The following is a 23,920-nucleotide window of genomic DNA, read 5'->3' as shown; positions in this document are numbered from 1 at the left end:
TATATATATAATATATACAGTCATATATATATATTTAAATTCTTAATATGTAAGTGTCCAAAAATTGTCACTTTCCCTATAAAGGGGTCAAGATCGGAAGTGTCCCTGAAAGGGTTAACAATTATTATTATTTGTTTTACGATATGATTAATTATATGTCAATGGATTATCTTTTCGTACAGGATGAGTGCGTTGACACACTTATCTGAAAGATATGAAAACTTAAGAAATCATGTAATTATTTCTAATATTGATTGAATAATTTTAACTATATTGTCCCCGATGACCGGAAGTTCGATGTTGATACCTGAAACCATCCCTTAGTTTTCGAAACAAAACTGTGTAGTTGTATCTGGTAAGTTGCTTCTCAAGCGTTGAATGAGTCTGTAAATGTGTATGAAATTATCTACTGATAGCCAGAATTACAATTTATAGTTATGGTTTTAGATGTTTTGTTATCTGCAACCTAGCGTGAGTTAGCCAAGTTAGCTGGTCTGCTATCCTATTTTAAGGTGGTTGCAAACTTACTTTAGATTCCTGATACCCTGCTGCAAGCTCCTTATAATTAAATTACTTGATAGCAAATTATCAAATACTACCAGTCTAAGTACAATGCTTTTGTCGTTTAACTCATTGCCTGCCATTGACAATGAGAGACGTCCAATTGATTTAAACTTGGAGGACTGGCTGTGAATTTCAATGCCCAAATTTTAGCGGACTGGCTTGGAAGTTTGTCCCAAAATTGCTATTATGTCTTAAGGATCTCAAAATTCACTGCCTGAAATTATAGGATTGCTGCATCATTAGACAGCTGCATTTAATAAAGCATTTGCAGGGCTGCAGTTTGCCAAAATTAGGCCAGGAAGACTGCCAAAGATGTGCAAAAATTGGAAGCAGCACCCTATGGAAGATAATTGGGAGCAATATCAAGACACATTCAAAAGGAAACATTCAGAGGCCACAAATGAAGGCACAGCGATTCCTAAGTTGAGGTTCGAGAACTCTGCACTGATTTCGAAGAAAGGACAACTCGTATCATTACCAAAATAATGGCGTCGAATGGGCATGAGAGCCAGTTTTAAATTGATTTTCTTATCGGCCTGTCAGATTTAAAAAAAAACAAAAGGCCGATACCGATATACGTCAAATTTCCAAATGTCGGCGCCGATAATCGATCAATCTCTACTTGAAGTTGTTTATATTTATGAACGGATTGGCTTACATCAAAGGTGTCAGACTCGGGTTGGTTCGCGGGCCGCGTTAACGTCAACTTGATTTCATGTGGGCCGCACCATTTTAGATATAATATTTAGATTTTTTTTTAAAAAATGGATTAAAAGAACTGGATTAAAAAACCCTGAATATTCCGTTTTTTATAGATCTAAAACAATGTTTATTTTAGCTTTTTTTAAAATATATTTTTAGATTTTATAAAATTATTTTTGAACTAAAAATACAGAAAAAATGGATTAAAAAATTACAATTACTGATTTAAAAGGAGGAAAATCAGGAAATTTAATATGCATCTATACTCTTCATTTTAATTTGATCCTAAAACAGAAAGTTGGCACTCATGATTGACTTTCCCGGACCACACAAAATGATGCGTCGGGCCAGATTTGGCCCCCGGGCCGCCACTTTGACACGTAGTTTACATTATAAACAAGTCACTTAAACAGTTAATGCCAAGAAACCTGTGGTGTTTCGATTTGGAAAGTAAATCATTGGCAATTTCATGCCTGTGAAGGAACTCCAGTGGTTAAACTTTAAGCATTTTAGAGTTAAAACCATCGTATTTGACATAGTTTTACCAAGCTTGTTGACCCCATGCCGTGTGGTTTTGTCTTGATTCCAGTCCCGCACATGGAGGCCAAACAAGTTACAAGGGTGTATGGAGAAGTCAGCTCTCTCCCCACGCCATTTTCCGCTGAAGTTCGGGAACAAGAAGAAGGAGACATTCATCTGATCTCAGTGACAGCAGGTATGCACGTTAAGTTAGTTTTATTTTGGAATAATACATTACTTACACTAAACAGAAGAGGTGTTTTTAGAAACTACGCATAGTGTTCCCATTTTCAAAATATTGTTGCTTTTGTTTGAAGACATAAGGCTTTGTAGTGGTGAAATAGTTGAGGTAACAGATTCTGGGTCAGTTAGAAGTGCTGCTAAAACTTCCAACTTTGTTGATCATGTGATCACTTTGTCTGAGATTGGGATTGGAGCTACTATTGCCCTTCTAAATTTTGGAGGAAGTTTTTCCATAAACATTTTACCCGAACATTCCACTAAGAAAAATCTGAAATTCATTTTCAGGATGGAGTCAGACAGATTTGGTGCGAGCATCCAAACTTACTTACTCACAGGAGTGGACTCTGATTTCAAGTCCTCAAGACCACGGGCATCACATTACGACTGTCTTCCCGCCAGGACCGTGTCTACCTCTGTCTGGAGAGTCAGTATTAAATTGCAATTGATGCAACCCTTTAAATGGCTGAAAAGTATTGCACGAGACGTCATCAGATTTAAATAATTTCTTGCGTTTTTATTTTTGGGGATGTCAGCATGGAGATTGTTACATACACAAGACCGTTTTTGTTTTTAACTCTGTATTTTTATGGTTATTTTTTTACTTTGATAGAGGCTTTGATTTTATTTGCATTTTCCTTTTTATTATCAGTCAGATGTATTTTCTCTGAGGCAGTTCGTCTTTTCCTTTACTATCCTGGTAGTAAAGCTTATTTGCAAATGAAATATTGAGCATTTCAGCCAAAATATACTTGGACAGATTATACTAGCCAGTACAGTAACATTTTAACACAAATAATCTTGCAAACCTGAAAAAGAACAAACATCAAAATTAAAAACCGGGACCTTTTCAATAGCAGGCGGGAACATTTAATATGAGACTCTAGTCAAGGGTGCCAATCTTCTTTATTTTGAAAATCCCTGCTACGTTCTGATTGATCTTTTATACCCCTGCTATATTGCAGATTTATAATCCTTCCATCTTTTTTATGATATGGCAGGCAACTCGGAAAACGTGAAAATCATATTTTAAGAAGACTCTTTGTATTAAGTTGTTTTACATGTACGTATAGGGTGAGGTGTACAACTGTATGGACAATAAATTAGACCATTGGTGGCCAACTCTGGTCCTCAAGAGCCGCTATCTGGTCCGTTTTCCATATCTCCCCCCTCTACCACACCAGAATCAAATGATAAACTCATCAGCAAGATGTCCTTAAGCTTGATACCGATCCAGATTATTTGATTCAGGTGTGTTGGTGGAAGGAGATATGGAAGACAGACCGGGTAACGGCTCTCAAGGACTGGAGTTGGCCACCCCTGAATTAGACATTCTTCCTATGTTGCATATTGACCGTATTTGGGCCAGATGGCCTATAATTTAAAAAGTTGATTCGGTTTGACCAATTCCTAGCATTCATTTTTTTCCCTCCGAATATATAGATTACTCAGCAAACTCTCACCCTCTGGGAACCTGAGGGCTGTGGTCCGAGACAAGGGTGGTGACCTGCTGCTGGAGGTGAGCAGGTAACATACCTTAGTTTGGTGTGTCTGCTTCATTTTATTCTTTGATCAAGATGTTTGTTAACAAGGTTTTGCACTGTTCTAGATTTGGGACCGTCATGGCCTCAGCAAATGCCTCAACCTGAGTGCCCTCAACAAACACGGCAGTGTTTATGATGATGGTAAGGCGGCTATTTAGCTATCTAGCTATCTTTTTTCTCTCTCCCAGATATTCTTGCCATATAAGTATTCTTTCTGTAGACTGTTGTGATTATCGCTGCGACTGAGTATAGAAATACTTGTTTGTCATTACGTTCTGCCGTCCAGCTACCGTAGTCCTAAAAAATACAGTACATGAGAGCTATTCAAAAAGATACCAAACATGGTGTTCATACAAAGCTGTCAAAAGCAAGAAAGGATTCCATATCTTCCTTTTTTGTGTACTCCCAGTTCAGTTTGGTGTTCTGTCATGGTCGTTATGTGAGAGCAAGCTTCTCTACGTAGCTGAGAAGATGAAAAACACAAGCGACAGGTCTACATTTGGGAAGGTAAATAACGCGTACACAAGCACCAACACATCTAAAAGTTTTCATCTCATTTTGCATATGTACGAAAAGGATAACAACGTTTACGCTGAAGACTGGGGCGAGGCTCTGACTAACAAGAGCACTCCAGTCATTTGTGTGGTCAATCTGCACTGTGGCTCAGTGGATGTGTTACAAGGTGTTCCTGCTGACATCTCTCCAGGACAGGTCAAAAATGCTGTCCTTCAAACATCTTCGCCTTACGGCTTGTTCTGAGTGTGTGGACTGTTTTTGTCTCCCTCAGGCTTGCTGGGCTCCAGGGGGTCAATCTGTGTTTTTCATTGGTTGGTACCATGAACCTTTCAGATTGGGACTCAAGTTCTGCTCCAATCGCAGGTTCGAGAGATGTTTCATGTTATACTTGATCATGATTTGATACAGTGACATTAATGGTATTCTTGAAGTTGCTCAGTCTCAGCCAAGTCTAAATTATTTTGTCTTTTCTAAATAAATAATCCATTTATATGCATTTTAAAATGTTAGTAAAATATATATATTTTTTAGAAATATAAACTCCAAAGACCCTGTTTTTCAAACATCATAACTAACTCTTGCAGGTCAGCTTTGTTTCAACTTCACACGGCTGGTCAATGTGGTGAGTCATTCATTCTAAATTCAAATATTTCTTAACAAATACCGTATTTTCACAACTATAAGGCACACTTAAAAGTCTTAATTTTTCTCCAAAATAGACAGGGCGCCTTATAATCCAGTGTGCTTTATATATGAAATTTTTTTTTAAAATGTGTCATTCATTGAGGGTGCGCCTTATAATGCGGTGCGCTTTATAGTCGTGAAAATACGGTACATGAATCCGCCTGTCATTTAAAAAGACTACCACAAAACCTACAATTTGGAAAAGGCATTATGGCAACTTTTTTAAAGATGTTTTGACACCATTTACATCCACACATTTCCCCTCCTAAAATCAATCAGTTAAGTTTACCATTTGACCTTTCCATGTTACATCCTGAATAGAATATTGATATTTGGCACTCCCACACCAGTGCATTCATTTTTTTCTTTGAAAACAGAACGCTTGACGGGTGATGACCAGTCAGTGTCCTGTCCCAGGCTGAGTCCAGACGGTACCACACTAGTCTACTTGCAGGGAAAGGTTTTTGGTCCTCACCATCAGTGCCTTAGTCTGCAACAGGTAATTGCATCGAGTACAGGCATGTGTCTGTGTCTGTGTATTGTGTTTACACTCTTGTGTTCCACAAGTAACCAGTGGATTATTTCCCACAGTTGGACCTCAAAAATAGGGAGTCTTCCACACTCTTGGATGTTGTCAATAGGCCACTGAGTGGTAAGTGACATTTTTTTCTCTCTCTAGGAATTCTGGTCATGTCTTATGAAAATATATGATATATGTAACTTCATGTATTGTTGTCCTTGATTCATTCAAGTAGTGTTTTCCCCCCCATGCATTCTTTTTCTCAGTTTCAGTTTCTCAGTTCTTACGATTCATGTTGATGAACGTTCTCAAGTGAACTTGGAAGCACATGTATTTAAGTCTACATTTGGATATTTGCTTTTGCTGCAGATGGATTCACTGGTCTTTATGAGGCCCTGCCATCTAGCTGTTGGTCTGCAGATGGACAGAGAGTTCTATTTACCAGCGCCTGTCAGAACCGCAAAGTAAAATATATTATGCATGTGCCACATGAACATTTTACTTCTACACAACTATTCATTTTTGGAATTGGGTTTTCTGCATCTATGGCTGTTGTGAAAATGCTATATAAATTGTTGATTTGGAACTGTAAATCCTTATTATAGTCTTTAGTGTCAATTTAGTGGACAGATTTTCCCCTTCACATTGTTTCTTCTACCCATCTTTCAGGATCTCTTCATGGTGGACAGAGGGTCAAAGAAAGTGTTTTGCCTTTCTAGTGGTAAGATTCCTTCCTTATTTTACAGCTGAATTCAGTAACATAGTTTCTCAATTGTCTTTTTTTCCCCTGCATCTATTTTAGGCTCGTCTAATGCTACTAAGATTTATGGCAGCTGGAAGCTGCTGACCATTCAGAAAGACCTAATAGTCGTGTGTTGCTCCGCCCCCAATACTCCTCCAACAATGGTTAATAAACACACACACAACTTAGACTTAGTAATACAATACACTTGCACATCTAATGAATGCAGTCCAAATAGGTGACCTAACAAACCTAATTTTGAGTTTAGATTGAGACTATCAAAGTATTACAGATACAGTATGTGTGCAGATATTCATATCAATAACACATGTTTTATTAACCCTCATCATTGGCTTCATTTGTGAACATTTGTATTTGTAGCTGGTAGGGTTCCTCCCTCCTGCAGGTGAAGTGAAAGATGTCACCTGGTACCCTCTCCAGGAGCCCAAGTTGACCTTCACCTTCCCGTGGACGGTTCTAGATTTGGCACCCCCACCAGAAGAGGAAAATCCTGACTATCGTAAGATTTATACAAAAATGCAAACAGATTTTCTTTTCGGGCTGCTAAAAGTTTGCATTTTTTAAATTTTTTATAATCCGTGTTTTTAGCCGGGTTAAAGTTTGGTGCGGTCCTGGTTAACCCAAGCGGTCCTCGCCGAGGGTCTCTGACACCTCTTGTGGTCTTTATCCATGGTAGGTCTTAATAACGATTCATTGAAATCCACAATTACTTGCATTTTTTTGTTCTGGATTTTGTAAAACTTGTCTTCCATAGGAGGGCCACATTCCCAGTTTGCTGCAGAGTGGAATAGCACTACCGCTGGTCTTGTCTCTCTTGGCTTCGCTGTGCTCATGGGTGGGACACTACACCTATTTAAGTACTTCTGCATAAAATTCAAAGCAATCTCTTTTAATACACATTTTTGGAAAGAATAATTCTATAAAATATTTTCTTATTACTATAATTTTACCCATTTGTTTATTTGTTTGAGGTTTAAGTACAGAAACTGTGTATATTTTTTTGGTTGTTCAGGATTTTTGGGGGCGAGTCTTGAAGCTTTGGTGCAGTCCTGTGTTTTTGTAGTACTCTACTTTGTGACAAAGATTTTTTTAAATACATTTTACATTTCAATCTTCTTTTTTTCCTCTTTTTAATTCAAAGTGAACTACCGCGGCTCCACAGGCTTTGGCCAACACAGCATTCTGTCCCTCATTGGTCGCATTGGAAGCCAAGATGTTAAAGATGTGCAGGTACAGTAACTAACCGAACTCATTCTCGAGGATCAGGTAGCAACCACCACTTATTGTATCTACCCATTAACTAACTGTCTTTTACCCAGAGGGCCGTGCTTGTCGCGCTGCAGAGTGACTCCAGTCTTGACACCAAACGCGTGGCTGTGATTGGCGGTTCCCATGGTGGTTTTCTCTCCTGTCACCTGGTAGCTCAGTACCCAGAGTTCTACAGGGCATGTGCGGCTCGGAACCCTGTCGTCAATGCTGCCACCTTACTGGGTACCAGTGACATTGTGGACTGGTGAGACTGGCTGCTTTCTTTGTCAACCCAATTGTCGCCAATGGAGATGTTTAATTCTTCACACCACCAGGCGTTACACCTGTGTGGGCCTGAAGTACTCGTACGACCAGAGACCAACTGCAGAAGCATTGGCCGCCATGTTGGAGAGGTCTCCTATCGTACATGCTGAGAAGGTCAGCTATGCCCGAATTTAGAAAGATACAATTTGCTCCATAGTAAAATTTAAAGCAACGGGTGTTTGCATATTATCTTAGCAGATATGTGATGTAAATGACGTGGATGTGAAAGTTATGACTGTTTTTGGCATCACTTTTTTTGTAAAGAGTTGTGAGAGTTTGGGGCCTTACTTGAGGTAATAACTATTCCTCCCTCGAAATAATTAGAAAGCCAATTCTATCCTGAGTGTACAACTGTTGCCCTGTTATGTGATAAATCAGGCCAACAATTGGCGGCAATGTTGATTAAGGACATGAATTATTTTTTGTTTTGTCATGGACTGATCACGTTGTAACGTTACTGTTTCTATATTTAAAGATCAAGGCTCCAGTGCTTTTGATGCTGGGAGGCAAAGACAGACGTGTGTCTCCTTATCAAGGTCTAGAGCTCTATAAAGTTCTGAAGAGTCAAGCATCACCAGTCAGGTATCGTAACAGCCCAATATGTTCCCAAAGTCTCAACATAACAGCTTTGTTGTGGTACACTGTGTCTATCCGCACTATTTAAATCTGTCAAAATAGCCACGGCTTGCCTGAAAATGTTCCTTTGTGATGGCATCATGCATAAGAGGGTGTTTTCGTTAACACAAACGTCACCTGAAACGGCTAATCGGCGCTTGCATAGCATCCACTCGTGGTAGCAAACAGTGAATATCCTCTTTTTTTTTAATCGTTACTACGTCCAAGTGCATGGTATCGGCTGGAGCTATATTGATTTATTAAATCCCCAGTTTTTGACGCATCAAAAAGCGGTCGGCAGGCTTTGTCGCCGATTAGTAGCAGCCACGATCTTCGAAAATCCATGGTTTCTAGCGCATGGCAGCACTTGCGAATACACAAGGGCTTTACAGAGACTCGTCTTGCATTGGCTACCCTCTGTGCTATATGCGAAACAAGCTTTATTGGAGCCACAAAGTGAAGCCTGAAGTTTGAGTCTCAGGCGAAGAAACAGCCACAGATTAAAGAAGTACAAAAACTATGAAGGGCGTTCATTTTATTTAGCTACTTTTGATTTCTTGTGAGTGCATCAGCATTTGTGCGCTGTACGCACCTGGCACGACTGATATCATTTTTATAAACACAATGGCCATGCTTATAAGCAGTATGATCATTTTTGTATTTAAATGATATTTTCTCCATTATCAGAGGTGGCTTAAATGCATGATTTGCATACGCCCATTACATAAAGCAACTTGTCTTTCACATGAAGACAGACCATTTCTACTGGGGGATGGATGTCTTGTGCTTTAAGTCCTTATTTTTCCATAGAAATCAATAATAAATAAATCATGAAATGAGTAGTTCTAATGTTATTTTCTAGTCTACTTGTTTTGAAATGATTTGACTTTTTCTTTGCTGTAGTCCTTCACTTTTTGGTGTTTGGTGCAATACGGTGACCATTATGTTGGTCTTTGCAGGTTACTTTGGTTTGCTGAGGACGGCCATTCTCTCTCTCGAGTTGACACGCAAGCCCAGTGCTTTCTCAACACGGTTATGTGGCTTTTCCTGCATCTCTAACACACACCTACATCGCATGATCCCATTTGAATTCTGGAGATGGTGCAATAAAAAATGTATGTACTACATATGCATGTGTTTTGTGTGCATGTGTACATAATATTGATTTATATTATAAATATAATAAAACATTATTTAATCACACATGTGCACACACGCCCACAGTATATGTATAAATACATTGAAAACATCACATTTAGATTGCATTCTTCCATTCTCTTTCCACAAAATAGGTTAATCAAAATGTATTTCTTTTTTTTTCTTAAGGCGAAAATACACACCTTAAACTCATCTTGCAACACATATTCTGGTTCGTGTTTCTAAGTCTATCTATGGCCTGAAATATTTAAACACAAGTTGCGCACCAAGCTAGTATTTAGTATTATACTTGCTTTTTCGAAAGCGAGTGATAAATAGTCTTAAACGTCCCATAGAGGGCAGCCTCTTACCATATAGCCATTTTTTGGGAACTATTACTACTGCATAGAGAATTTGTTGACTGGGACGAAATTGATTACTAAAACAAACATAAAAAGAAAGTGTATATCGATGTAACCAAATTGAAACTCAATGCCTTATGTTGTTCATGTGTTTTTTTTAATTTTTTATATGTGAGTTGTAAAGCTTAGATTCTTGAATGCTCAGTTGGGGGCCAAAAAGTGGATCTAAAAAAAATTGCAAGGATTCTCAGAGAGAGAGAAAAAATGATAAAAATGAAAGATATTAAATAGATAAATGGATGTATGGAGGTTAAGTTAGTTTGCAAGGATTTGTTTTGGTAAAACGATCCCAAGGGATAATAACCCTTTGAAGGCTTGAACAATTTCCCTCAATTTCCATTAGGGCATCTTCCTTTACTGGAAACAAGTTAATCAGCAACTGCGTACAACAAAATATATCTAGCAGCGATTTCCTCTTGGATGCTTTATCTGTCTCTATGCTGCGTGGCCTTGACGAGCAGCTGCGGCCTAATGAGGTCACCGTTCGGTTGGGCGTGTGTTGATGTCACCGTTTGGGGTGGGATGGAGACGGTTCTGATGAAAATGCCAAAGGGAAGGAGAAGTGACTCAACATTGACGGACAGAGGGAGACGTTCAGCGCGGCCGTCCGTGGTATTCTAGTGTGTGGGCCGAGGCGCTGAGAACCCAGCATTGTTCCCAAGTCGAGACGAGGCGCACGCTGGTGCTCCGGCTCGCCACATGTAGGAGGCAGACAAAGGCAGGAAAGACTGCCTGTGTGATTTTGGACTTAGGGAGACAAAAGACCTCTTGGTGTTGAATTGTTCTGCAGCTTCCTGTCTTTAAACGACGCCAGAGGAAGAAAAGTAGAAAACAATAAACGCTTCATAAGGAGACGGGCAGGTGGCAAGTGTGCAATTGTTCTAAGAAGACCTTCCTTGTGAGTGAAAGCTTGTTGCATGGGAACCCAGAGAAAATTGGACGTGACTGGGTGGGTGACTCAGTGGCAGTTTTGCGGGGTTAACCGTGATTCTGATGATAAGGTTTTAAAAGTGGATCGCCAAGGTATCGAGGAAATGTGTGTATAGCACTTGGTGGTGTCTCCAGAATTTTTTTGCAGAGGTGGAAAGATGATGTTAAAATCTTGGGGTTGGCACACAAATGCTGTCAGATAGTCACAAATTGCATACTGAAATGCTATTGGCTGATGATGACTTGGTGAAGGCATAATTGATTGCGTTAGAAGGAGACAAAAGTCCACCCAAGTGTCCGGTGCCACCATGAAAGCTCGTCCTTTGTTGCTTCTCGGAGAGAAAGAGTCGCTCGCGGGATTTGAAAAGTTGCTAAATACGGCCACTGCGCAGCTAAATTTGCAACATGGAATTCCATTCCCCAAGTTCAGCTCAAAATCAAGCAATAAAGTGTGACAAGTGGCTTATCAATTTGTGGCAATTCATGGGTATTTTGACAAGAGTGCACAGATAAGTTTAACCAAATTCCGGAAAGAAAGTCGACGGTCTCCTCTAAATACGCACTTTTCCACATAATCAATTGTTTCTTTCGATTTATCGCAACAGATGAAGTACGACAACTGCAATTTAAAGTCCCCCTGCTCCACTTTTCTGATATATTTTTGTTCAATTGTCTATTTTGCGGCACTTAAAAAATCCTCTAACCGAAACATCGCATGTCAGTCCTCTTTTCCGCCTTCTTTTTCCGCCATTAACACCAATAGACATTCAACCATGGTCTACATCCGCATAATTCTTCCCTATGACCATATTAAACGTTCTTTTCTCGGGAAACTAACAGTAAAAGCAGCATCTTCGTGACAGATAAATCAAATTGTCCAGCATAAAATTCCCACATCTGCAACCCACCAAAACTTCTGCTTACCGAACACTTTTGTTCACCAATGTGTGAAGGAAAAAAAATAATATTTAATTAGGATTTAGGGCGACAGGATATAGACTATATCTGAATCTGATCAATTTAATGTCAGGCTTTACTGGCTTGAAAATTTCTCACTAAAACCCTTTGGAAGCGCTTCCTGCCCTTGAGGTTTGTTTCATTTCACCGCTAATCTTTGTTTGGTGTGTACACATTGCATTGATGGGCCTCCACAAAGCCTGGGGTGCTTGTGGGCTTATGGCTTGCAGTATTGTAGCATCTCTTTTGATTTAGTGACTTTTAGAGGAAGTTTGGATAGTGCAATGTCCGCTCAGGAAGGGACAGGGAGGTACACATTCCCATTCTCTCTGTTCTGGGGTGTACGCTTTGTTCCACGTTTGGAAAAGGGAGGGCTTATTACTGTCTGTGCTTGTTGTTAGTGCAGTCATTTTCAAACAATGTTTGTGTGAGAGATCATCACAAATACATTTTCTTTGTCCACTTGCTGCTTTCTATACCAGTGAGATAGGCTAGAGCAGAGGTCTCCAAGCCGGTCCTCGAGGGCCGCTGTGGGTGCAGGTTTTTGTTCCAACCGATCCAACACAAACAGTTTAACCAATGAGGTTTCTGCTGATAAAAGAAGCGCCTGACTTAAATCCACTGATTGCACTTCTAGGATACCAGATTGGTGGCAAGGTTTTCTTTTACAGGTTGGAATGAAAACCTGCACCCACTGCGGCCCTTTCTGGAATAGTTTGGGGACCACTGGGCTAGAGTGATAGGGAAACAGTTACCTTATTTTCCGGACTATAAGTCACTTTTGGTTTTTCTTCATAGATTGACTGAGGTAGATGTCACCATGTTCTTTATAACTTTTGCTGGCCGGTTTATGTTAGCGTTGGACATAGTAATACTTGGGCTTTTTTTTTTGTTCCTTACTGTGCATTTTCGGGCTGGTGTGACTTGTATTCTCAATGATATGGTAAATGTGTGTATCCATGAGAGACAACTTTGTATACAGAAATTGGCATTCAAACACCATGCGTGAAATATGTCAATACTCATCTCCCGGATTGCCTTTTTTTGGTTATTCTTTTAATTTCATTGAATTTAAGCTCACAAATACATTTCTCTCCCTTAGTGCGCATGGCAATATTACAGAGTAAAATGCGTCACGGGAATAAGAACGTGCATATAAGTGACAGAGCCCATTTGGAGGCGAGCCATTTGGAGGGTATTAGTGTGTGAACTGACATCATAAGATGGCTCCCACCCTTCCCCAAATCTCATCTTTGCTTCCATGGTAGCGGTGCGGGATGAACATAACAGAGCTTACACATGGCAAACCTGTGCCTAGAGAAGTCCTCAGTCAAGGATTAGCTATTGTTCACGTTGGCGTTGGTGTTGAATGAGTGAAATTCTCTCGCTCTTTCATTTTTCAGTCATTTTATTACTCTGCAATCAAATGAATGAAATAAACTGCTGGGCGAGTGGTTAGGGTGCAAGTCTCACAGTTAAGAGGTTCAGACCTTCCTGTGTGGAGTTTGCGTGTTCTATTCGGGCTTGCGTGGGTTTTCTCCGGGTACTTCGGTTTCTTCCTATCCCAAACTGCTCGGCGAGTGGTTAGGATGCAAGTCTCACAGTTTTGAGAACCAGACTTCAATGCCATGTTCGGACCTGTGTGGAGTTTGCACGTTGTATTTGGGCTTGGGTGGGTTTTCTTCGGGTACTCCGGTTTTCCTCCTATCCCAAACCGCTTGGCGAGTGTTTAGTGTGCAAGTCCCACAGTTTTGAGAACCAGACTTCAATGCCAGGTTCGGACCTGTGTGGAGTTTGCACATTTTATTTGGGGTTGCGTGGGTTTTCTCTGGGTACTCCGGTTTTCCTCCTATCTCAAAGTGCTGGGCGAGTGGTTAGCGTGCAAGTCTCACAGTTTTTGAGAACCAGACTTCAATGCCAGGTTCGGACCTGTATGGAGTTTGCACGTTCTATTCGGGCTTGCGTGGGTTTTCTCTGGGTACTCCGGTTTCTTTCCATCCCAAACTGCTGGGCAAGTGTTTAGCGTGCAAGTCTCACAGTTTTGAGAACCAGACTTCAATGCCAGGTTCGGACCTGTGTGAGCAGTTTGCGCGTTCTATTCGGGCTTGCGTGGGTTTTCTCTGGGTACTCCGGTTTCCTCTTATCCCAAAACCATGCATGGTAGGCTGTTTGAAAACTATGAATAGCCCTTATATATGAGTGGAAGCATGATTGGTTGTCCATCCCATAGTTTAAACAGCAGTGACAAACTTACTACGTAAAATGAGTAAATGTTTTCTCTTGTAAAATAAAAAAAAATGGTATCATAACACCTGTAGACGGAGACCAATGATAACCATGATAGACCATGATAACGAAAATGATATTGTCTCCAATCACCTGTGAGAATTGTGTCGGTGATGTCATAAAGTAACATTGTTAGAAAAATAAGCACCACAATTTTGGTCCTTTCCATTCACTGCTGGTGAAATGTCGTCTAAAAATCATATCAGATATAAAGTAAAAACAACTTGCGCAATTTTTCCAAAGCCTTCTGTAAGGGAGGAATTTACAAGCAATAAACTTAGCCACGCTGCTGAAATATGTTTGACAAGTTAGTTCTCTGCCTGGGTGTAAACGTTCAAGATGGCAAACCCACTGCAGTGAAAATGGCAGTTGAAGTCTCTGAATGTCACACAAATCTTTCAGCGTTAAGTGTGTCAGGATCATAATTCATCGCCCACTTGTCAGTGAGCAATTGCTTCACATCAACCTCCAGAAAAATATGTATCATAAAGCATGTCTGGACTAAACTCGAAATACATGAGCACAACTTTTCTGTTTCACGCTCATCTGGCCGTTGGTGTGAATTTTCTTCATGAATAAATCCATCACAGGCTGAAAATAAGCTAAAATTGTTGGGTCAATCATTTTGTTGACACGTAGTGTACGTACATCTGTTATCACCAGTTTTTGTGTCCTATTTTCAAGGATCAGTTTCAGCATGGATCAAATTAGGAATGCAACATTTTCAGCAATGCATTATTCATTCATTGTGTTTCATGTAAATTCGGCATGCAGTGAATTCAGGACTGCATTAAAGATGACATCAAGTACTAATCAATACGAGTGAGAATTTAAAAAGGTCAGCAACGTGCTTCTAAGCATTGTTCAGCAAAACTATATGACATCTATATGTACTTGCACATTTTAAATGAATGAAATTTTACAGCTTTAAAATTGAATTTTTTTCCTATCTTGGCAATGATTTCTTATTTTTACCGTATTTTCACGACTATAAGGCGCACATAAAAGTCTTAAATTTTCTCCAAAATAGACAGGGCGCCTTATAACCCTGTGCGCTTTATATATGGACCAATACTAAAATTGTTATCACGATAAAATAAAATAAATCAGTCGATAGGGTACATCATCCTCTACAGCTCTCACAACTACGGCAAGCAGCCCCCGACTCTACTATTTTCCCCGTAGAAAAAGTACTGCGCAGTGACTGCTGGGATATATAGTTCTTTTGTCAATACACCCAATGGATTGTGGCCTGGAGATCAACATCAACATAGCTTTACGAAGCGTGGAAGGCAGCGCTGGAATAGTTACGCTAGCTAGTAGCTAGCTACTATTTGCGAATGGATTGTGGCCGCATGGAGAACGTATAAAACTCAGCGTTTTCGATGACTCATTTCGACAATTGTTCAATTCGGACACAGAAAATGAGGACTTTGATGGATTTGTGGGTGATGATGATGTGAGTACATTGTAAAATGGCTAAATAAAGTACAACCAAACTCAGTTTTGCTTCCGTTGCCTTTTTAAAAATGTGTTTTTAGCGTGCGGGTGTAGCATGTATGTTTAAGCTGTGTATGTTTTGCCATGCCTGGCTGCGTCTATAAAAACGGTGCGTCCTTTGTGTGTCTAAAATACAGAAACAGCACTCGTTACTGACACTGTGGCTAAAAATACGATGCACCATATAGTCGTGAAAATACGGTAATCCTTTTTGTCTAATATGCTCCAAACATGTCATGTATCTTTACAACCCAAGTAATAATAATAATTATTATTATTATAAAGTTATTTCCATTATTAACTCATGAATTTTCAAAATATAAAAAACTAATACATTTTTCAGAATCAAAACAATATAGATTTTTTTTGCAGGCCAATGTTGATATTTGTTGGGAGAAAATGTGATAACTGATTAATCTAGAGCCGGCTGGGTAATATTACTGCTATGTCGTTATATATTGTGATATGAAGTGAACCTATAGGAGTATCGCTACATGATATTTGTTGATATAATATAAGATAATAGGAGTGCAGCCTTGTGGTTCAACTAGCTGGTTGTGCGCCCTATTTCATTCATGCTGTTGTTTGGCCTTGTCTGTCTTTTGCTTCCATAACAATTAATCCACTTGGTGGAGTGTTTGGAAAAGACTTTTGCTCCATCTTTGGCGGGAAGAGTGTAAATATGTGATTTGGGCGTGGTGCCCAACCAGGGTGGATTTCGGACTGTGAGGGTGTGTTGTTCATAGAGGGACGAATAATTTCATAATTTAATTTGTCAGATCTCTTTTCTCAAAGACAAACAGTGCTGCTACACGATGTACCCGGTTGTGAATATCATGTTCTCGTAGGAACATTGGAAGACATCCAGTGAAATGTACCTAACTTAAATGCAGCTCATCGTCTGATTGGTTAGGATTCCAAAATGACTTTTCACAGAGAGAATGGACGAACTCGGGATTTGTGTGTTAGTTAGCTTGTAGCGCCGTTATTTTTGATAAAATGAGGCATTTTTGCTCGGATGTTGTTCATGTGGTGGATGCACACAAGCCAGGTGCATTTTATTTTTATTTTTTTTGCCCGCCGTTGAATTTGTAATGATGACATGCGTCTAATATGCTCATTTACTAGAATGGCCACCCTTGCACTGAGAATTTCCCAGACAGGAGTAGACAGAAAGGTGCTTGCACTGGTAAAGAAAATAAAGATGCGCTTGTTTTTGCGCACAAGTGAAGCTGTGCCATTTTTACAGGAATAGCGCGCATTGTTTAAGATTTTCATTTGAGTCTGGAAGGCAATCTTCTGATAAACAGTATTTATTGTAAAAAAAAAAGAGAAAAAATAGCTTGAATCCTTGAATTCGTGAGGATTTTGTTTTGTTTGTACTGCAAGATTTCCTGTAACAATGGATTGAGCTTGTTGAAACATTTCTGATTAAACCAAGCAAAAAAAATGAGGAGAACATATTAGTATAATATATTGTTAAAAAAAATCCTAAATAACAATATATAACCGATACCTTCTGAAGTAGCTAAAACAAACAAAATGGAAAACACTTGCATGTATGATGCAGAACATTTGAAATGGCCTCGCAGTTGGTGTGTGTCTCCCTGTGTTGATATTCAACTGATGTCATGCATGCAGCAGCAACGCAGTTTTGTTGAATGCAAACTAGAGCTGTATGAATAACTTCAGCGACGCTTCACCCTCATGTTTATTCAAACCGTGCTGAAACTACTGCAGTGATCACCTGACTCGGCAGTTACACTTAGATGTTGGGTTCATCAAATGCTGAGTCAGCATCTTAAAAAGAAAGAACATTTTGCATACTAGACACATATTGATAAGAGCGTCCTGAAACACTTATAGTAAATCAATATGCATACATAGACTAATTAAAGGAGCTCCTATCATTCCCTTTAAATGTAGACCTCAAGTTGTACACGGACTGTCTTAACGTTGTGGAGGGACGATATTGACATTTTCCTGAAGAGGAACATTCATTAGCGCAGTATTATTATTTTTCGACTTTTTTCCGGATTTCTATCACCGCACATCGAAATTGTTGGGGTTATTCCGGGATGTTATTATATATGTGCATATTAGTCATTATATGGTATATGAGCTTTATTTCAATTTGGGACCGAGCCAGCTCGAGGTCACTCTACATGGCAGCTGGCTCCGAGGGCATTTAATTGTTTCAGGACTATTGACCTGACAGGTCACCATGTTCCAGGCCGAGGACTGTTGATCTGAGTTCGCAATGAAGATCTGTGAAGGACTCTTAAATTGCTTTGACTTGGATTCCGGCAGATGGCGATGATCGAATCAACTTCCGAAAATACTCGCATATTGTTTAAGAATACTGTCGCTCGGTATGAAATTATTATGCGTATTTGTGCAAATTCTTACGCAGTTGTTTTGGTTTCCGATCCGCTCGGGTCACCTTGTATGCTTACTTGTGGAAATTCTTACGCAGGTGTTTTTGGTTTCCGACCTGATATGCAACTGTTGTGGCAGTTGTTATTTGACCTTAATGGTGTTATTCGGTTAGCTTATGCAATTGTTTGAATCAGATTACCTTAAGTGTTTTGATTATGCGCGACTAAATGGACAGAGGAGGATGCCGTTTCTTTAGAATGTCACGGTGGCGAGGACGAGCCAGGACGATTCTCACTTGCAAGTTTAACACCAGAGATGTACCCGATGCCCACCTTGTATTGTTCATATTATATTAAAGTATACCTATTAATAAACCTATCCGAAATGAATTTCACTATTTGAATTGAAAATTTAACACGATAGCCAATAAAAATTCAAATCTTATAAGAAGTGCAAATTCTGTTTTTTTCAATCCAATTATTCAACTTTAACAATTCAGATTCAGTTGATTGCAGCCTAAATTTCCGCCCAAAGCATACAATGTCTAAAAGGATGAAGTGAATGCTATGGCGACAAGACTGTGGAAAGGCGTGCCCCAACCTGCCTCCTGGCATGCGATGCATAGTGACCACACGTGGGGGGGAAGAAAGGAGTAGTAGTTGAAAACAGCAGAGTGATGGACAGAAAGAAAAGAACTTTGGAATGAGATGCCTAGGGCTGTATTGGGATGGAATGATGGAGAGGCCACAAGGAGAGTGATTAACCTACGAGTTAAGATTTTCATTTGCCCCTCGGCGTCCTGGTGAAAAGCCTTTTTGGATTTACGAGGCAGCAACACCATTCACACGTGGCCACAGCCTTCTCACTTGAAACGCAAGTGAGGTTGTTACCACCGTTTGCTCTGTTTTCTTCCTTCGCTAACCACAATACACTTGGATGGGTTTTTAATTCGAATTGTTGAAACACTCAATGTCAGCTAAGCTGTATGCATAATACCTTACCTATTAGGTCAGGGGTGTCCAAACTACAGCCTGTGGGTCAACGGTGACCCAATGTTTGGTAAAAAAAATAAGAAATTAAATTGGAATATGGCCCACACAAGAAGCTTGAGTTCAACCTACATTCTGTTGTACAGTGGTACCTCGAGATACGAGCTTAATTCGTTCCGGGACTGAGCTCGTATGTCGATTTACTCGTAACTCAAACGAACGTTTCTCATAGAAATGAACTAAAAACAAATTAATTCATTCCTACCCTCTGAAAAAAGACCAAAAACAGGATATTGGATTGGAAAAACATTTTTATTTGTTCTAATTCGCCATCTGTTAAGAAAGTAACACATAACTAGTGGTTTAATAGTACTAAAATTAGACAGATTTTGCAGGGGGGGCTTTTTTGCACAGCAACATGCTCGTAACATAACATAAACAAATTTAAATGAACTTGGATTACGATGCAGACACACTCAAAAATAAATTTAATCTAACCATACACTAAACTTAATTCTAATTTTGTTTTACATTTTGATAAATTTCTTCTCCCGTGTTGGCTCTATTTGCCCCGCCTCCACCCTGACTTTCAGATGCAACCTATCGAGGGTTGTTTACTTTTGTATTCCCTTCAAAATATTCCCAAAATGATGCTCACAATAGGATAACGCATGGCCACTTGCCAACGAGAAGTAGGATATACTCCTCTCGTATTAGCGATCGCTCCGCCACTCGCACTGACTAACAAGAAAAAAAACACTGAAAAAAATGCAAAGCTCCGCCCAGTGCTCATAGAAAAAATTACACGAGGGAGTTGCGACCAGAAAGACAGCGCCAATGATCTTCTTATGAGCAGCCTCTCGCGTCCGCTGTATCCTTGTATATCAAAATTTGTCTCGTATCTCAAGATAAATATTTGCCCGAAATTTTACTCGTATCTCAAATTGCTCGTATGTCGAGGTACCACTCTACTTAGTTTCAATACTAGCCAGAGCTAGGCGCCTAAACAGTGCAAAACCTGTAAACACGTTGAAATCAAACTAGAATTTCAGCATTCAGTTTTACATGGAAAAATGTATCTAACAAAATAATGCAATGTGATGGTGCTACCTTGGTTCGGATTTTCTTGAATGTCTTGCTATCGCCGGACATTTTCTCCCTGTTCTGCGAAGTTGCAGAGTGTAAATCTATAGTCTAAAACTTACTATATAACTCGTTCACTGCCATTGACCGTTATAGACCACAATTTCAATTCAACAGGGAAGGCTGGCATTGGGTCACCCTCTTTAAGCAGTAACCCAAGTAAAACAGGAGTAAAATATACTGAGGGAAGTGAAGTGCGGGGAAAAGAACAAGTGTGTTGCGGAATGTGGACAGATACGGCAAACAGCTGTTGAAGTGTGTCATTACCTGTCCTTGGTGTACGCTTGCTCGCCGCAATACTTTGAGCTTTCAAACACCTGTCAGCCACTCATTCACTCCTCTTTGCTGCGTATATCGTGGATGTGTGTGTGTGTGTGTGTGTGTGTTTGTGTGTGTGCGTTCCTCTCAAAGCGGCTGAAGATGGATGGTGCATGTTAAGTCATTACAGGGTGAGCGAGGCTTCAGCTGACAAATTGTAACCGGCCCAATTTTGTCCTTGGACTCCAAAGACATTGAGATAAAGCACCATGTTACGTCCTCAACGTCTTTTGTCTCTATCCTTCACATTTGTCTGATCTCACCATGTGGTCTGGTAAAATACCGTATTTTCACGCCTATTTGGCGCATCGTTTTTTACGCCGCAGTGTCAGTAACGAGTGCTATTTCTGTATTTTAGACACACAAAGCACGCACCATTTCATTAGACGCATATATATTATATATTACATATGGATTAACATCGAAACGCAATAGCGCTGGCTACCGGAAGCATCTTATTTCCGGGTTCCGGTGCGCATTGACTGCTGGGAAATATAGTTCTTGGGCGCTACACCCACACGCTAAAATCACGCTTTAAAAAGACAACGGAAGCAAAACTGTGTTCGGTAGTGCTTTATTTGGACATTTTACAATTTACTCAAGTCATCACCACCTTCAAATCCCTCAAACTCCTCATCTTCTGTGTCAGAATTAAACAATTGCCCAAACGAGCCTTCCAAATAGCCGGGTGCCCCCCCCTGTCTTCGTTCTCAGAGTCACCGTAATTTCCATGTGGCTCCTTAGAAATTATGCCGGCTTTGGCCAAAGCTCGAACAACCGTGCAAGCAGACACGTTCGCCCAGGCGGCAACGATCCATTGACAAATCGTAGCGTAAGAAGCCCGGCGCTGCCTGCCACTTTTCGTGAAGCTGTGTTCGCCAGCGATCATCCACTGCTCCCACGCCGCTCGTAACTTTGATTTGAAAGCCCGGTTGATGCCGATGTCCAGCGGCTGTATTTCTTTGGTCAAGCCTCCGGGAATGACGGCAAGCTCTGAGTTCATTTTCATGATCTGGTTTTTAACCGTTGCTGTGAGATGAGCACGCATGGAGTCGCAAATCAAAACAGACGGAGAGCCGTGAAAAAATCCATCTGGTCGCTTGACATATACGTCACGAGCGCCGCCGAGACTGGTTACGTGACGTATATGTCAAGCGATCAGATGGATTTTTTCACTTTTTTTTTTTTTTTGTAACTTCATAAAAATGTGAAAATCCACGCTGAAATTCGGAAGCAGAAGCCACTCCCCTGCCCTCCACTTGCTACTAGAACTCAGCACTAAAGTTAAAAAAAAAATATATATATATTTTTTTAAATAGGGGGGACCCTACTTCGCAGTTTTTTGTTTATCGTGGCCATGTCTGGTCTACATTTCCCGTGATAATCGAGGGATTACTGTAGAACGCTTTTCATTTTCTCCATTTTTTTGTCCCAATAGTTATTCTTGTATTAATAGTGTCTTTTGGCTACAGTAATTATAACTCTGTCTCATACTAATAGAATAGACTCGATTTTCCCACCCCAGGGCTAGTATGATTTTCCAGTCAAATTAACAAGCAAACATTTTTCATGTATTTAAAGTTGTGGCGTGGAGAAAAAGAATAATCTCCTTCATGCAGCTCAGAGATAACGACATCCCCTAAACAAAGAACTCATAATAACAAGACAATTTCCAAGCTAATTTTCTCTAAGCACTTAAGAATCTGATTAGGCTCCATTTTAAGAATGTGCAGTTTAATTATTATTTATTTAAAATTGGGAGCAAGTTCCACTTCTCCATAGCTTCTGATTGGATCAGCCCACTTTCTGGTCAGACTGTGACCCTGTGTGCTATTGGTCAAGTTTTAGCACGCAAGGTATGAAAGCTCCATGGGGGCTACATTAGGACTTAGATCTACTTTTCCCTAAATAAGTGTAGCCATTACCGACATTCCCCGGTTCTAAGAGGGTTTAGTCGACGTTTAAATAATTAGGATTAGTTGAGGCGTGAGGGATTATTAACCAATAAATAATCCTTCTCCGTGGCACGATGGCTAATGACTCATTTGACTGGGAGGCAAACGAGAACTATCCAAAAATATGAAGGACACTTAAAGACAAAGATATTAAGAAAAAGGTGAATAAATAAATACATATTAATACAGATGACATACATGAATTGGGATTGATTATCAGTAAATAAAGTGGAATAAGTGGGAGTGTCAATATTTATATTATAAATTTCTTTCATTTTATTGGCCATCGCAAAATACACAGCAAAAATGGATGCCAAATGGGTGTTTCAAAATATTGTACAGTAGTTTGGCTATTTTAATACCTGTTGTTGAGATCCTATTGTTTACAAACATTCAGAAATGTCTTTAATAGCTTTTGTATTATGACTACTACTTTTGGCTGGGATCGTCTGCAGCACCCCCGTGAGGATAAGCAGCTCGGAAAATCAATGCATGTATAGGAACGAATAGTCAATCTACAATGGATAATGTGAATCATTTCACACAAAGTAGTTAAAAAAACGTGGGAAATTTTTTGACAAACAAGTTGTTGATGTTGTTGCATTTTCAAATCGAAGTTGAACACCATACAAAATACAATTATTTCTTCATCCGTTCTGGATTGTCCTTTTATGTAACTTTGTTTAGGGGACATTTGAATCATGGGTATGCTGCAGGCTAATAAATCAAAGAAATGACCAGATTGTCACTATCTTTCCGTGACTGCGATTGTTTCCGATTTGGGGGAAGTTCTCGTCTGAAAACCACGTCACATGAGTCACACAAATTGAGTTTTTTTTCCTTAGTGGATAGATTTTAATACATTGTTGTTGATTTAATGTCCCTTTGCCACCATGTGATGTGTATTTCATATTAATTTCAAATGAATTTGTTATCCTAATTATATTCTCGCTGGGGGAAAATTCGACAAATTATTAAGGTTGCCGGGCACCAGAAATGGCCGCACGGCGAGTTATTACATGTGTTATTTTAGTCGGCGATCACATCGTGTTTAACGGCCTTTTTACAAATAGCGCATCGCTGTCTTTTCCTTGTTTGCTTCTACCTTAAAAATCTACCGTATTATCTGTCCGTTCTTTTAAGTGGGTGGTGGTGCATTTCAGTGTTTATATTAGGGATTTTCCCTCTAATTATATGCTGAGCCACAGTCCAAATATCTGAACTTGGCAGCACTGAACAGAAGTTTTCTGTAGGACTCATTGTGCGGAAAGTACACACCGGCTCAAAATGAGAACAGTAAAATTGATGTGCTTTTTTGTCGGTGACAAACTGCTTGTGGTTACAAGTTACAAGCAGAAACGTGTCCATTTTTACAGTCCATTTTTACTGTGCGTGTTTTACAATATTTGATATACACTCCAAACTACTTTTAAGACCATTTTTGAGTTTGGATACTGACCAGAAGATTTGTTCCATGCTAAAATCTGGAAGAAATGTCTATGAAACCAACTTTTTCTTGTCCTATTACAAGCTGACAACTTGTATAATTTGACTTCATTAGAATGTCATTTTTATTTTGCCAATGACAAGTAAATTTGCGGTAACATATATGACAAGTAGGCTTTTTGTGTTGTTGATGATGACGACAGGGCCTATGTCCGATTA

At 39.7% G+C, this 23,920-nt stretch overlaps 2 protein-coding genes across 4 annotated transcripts in view; both read left to right on the top strand.

Moving 5' to 3' along the window:
* Positions 1-278: 278 nt before the first annotated feature.
* Positions 279-9,335, top strand: LOC144082703 (acylamino-acid-releasing enzyme). Of its 3 annotated transcripts, XM_077610010.1 has the most exons (22): positions 279-355; positions 1,856-1,981; positions 2,314-2,452; positions 3,469-3,544; positions 3,635-3,710; positions 3,979-4,076; positions 4,146-4,280; positions 4,357-4,448; positions 4,670-4,707; positions 5,147-5,268; positions 5,361-5,421; positions 5,659-5,753; positions 5,959-6,010; positions 6,092-6,195; positions 6,413-6,551; positions 6,641-6,724; positions 6,807-6,887; positions 7,194-7,282; positions 7,372-7,565; positions 7,636-7,738; positions 8,100-8,206; positions 9,199-9,335. In XM_077610010.1, exons 2-22 carry the CDS (start codon positions 1,864-1,866, stop codon positions 9,296-9,298), a joined length of 2,103 nt encoding a protein of 700 aa, XP_077466136.1. In that variant the 5' UTR covers positions 279-355; positions 1,856-1,863; the 3' UTR covers positions 9,299-9,335. The 3 variants fall into 3 exon arrangements, with proteins under 3 accessions (XP_077466136.1, XP_077466126.1, XP_077466147.1); XM_077610000.1 differs by having other exon boundaries at positions 3,979-4,280; XM_077610021.1 differs by lacking the exons at positions 8,100-8,206; positions 9,199-9,335 and adding an exon at positions 7,823-8,040 and having other exon boundaries at positions 3,979-4,280.
* The window catches only part of sema3b (sema domain, immunoglobulin domain (Ig), short basic domain, secreted, (semaphorin) 3B), a 108,290-nt gene continuing 93,602 nt past the window's right edge, over positions 9,233-23,920 (top strand). The window contains exon 1 of the mRNA XM_077609979.1: positions 9,233-9,354. The gene's annotated coding sequence lies outside the window, so the exon portion shown is untranslated. The remainder of the gene's footprint in view (positions 9,355-23,920) is intronic.

The sequence above is a fragment of the Stigmatopora argus genome, chromosome 1, assembly GCF_051989625.1.
Source record: "Stigmatopora argus isolate UIUO_Sarg chromosome 1, RoL_Sarg_1.0, whole genome shotgun sequence".
Lineage (NCBI taxonomy): Eukaryota > Metazoa > Chordata > Actinopteri > Syngnathiformes > Syngnathidae > Stigmatopora > Stigmatopora argus.
This window is presented reverse-complemented; position numbering and strand designations above follow the sequence as displayed.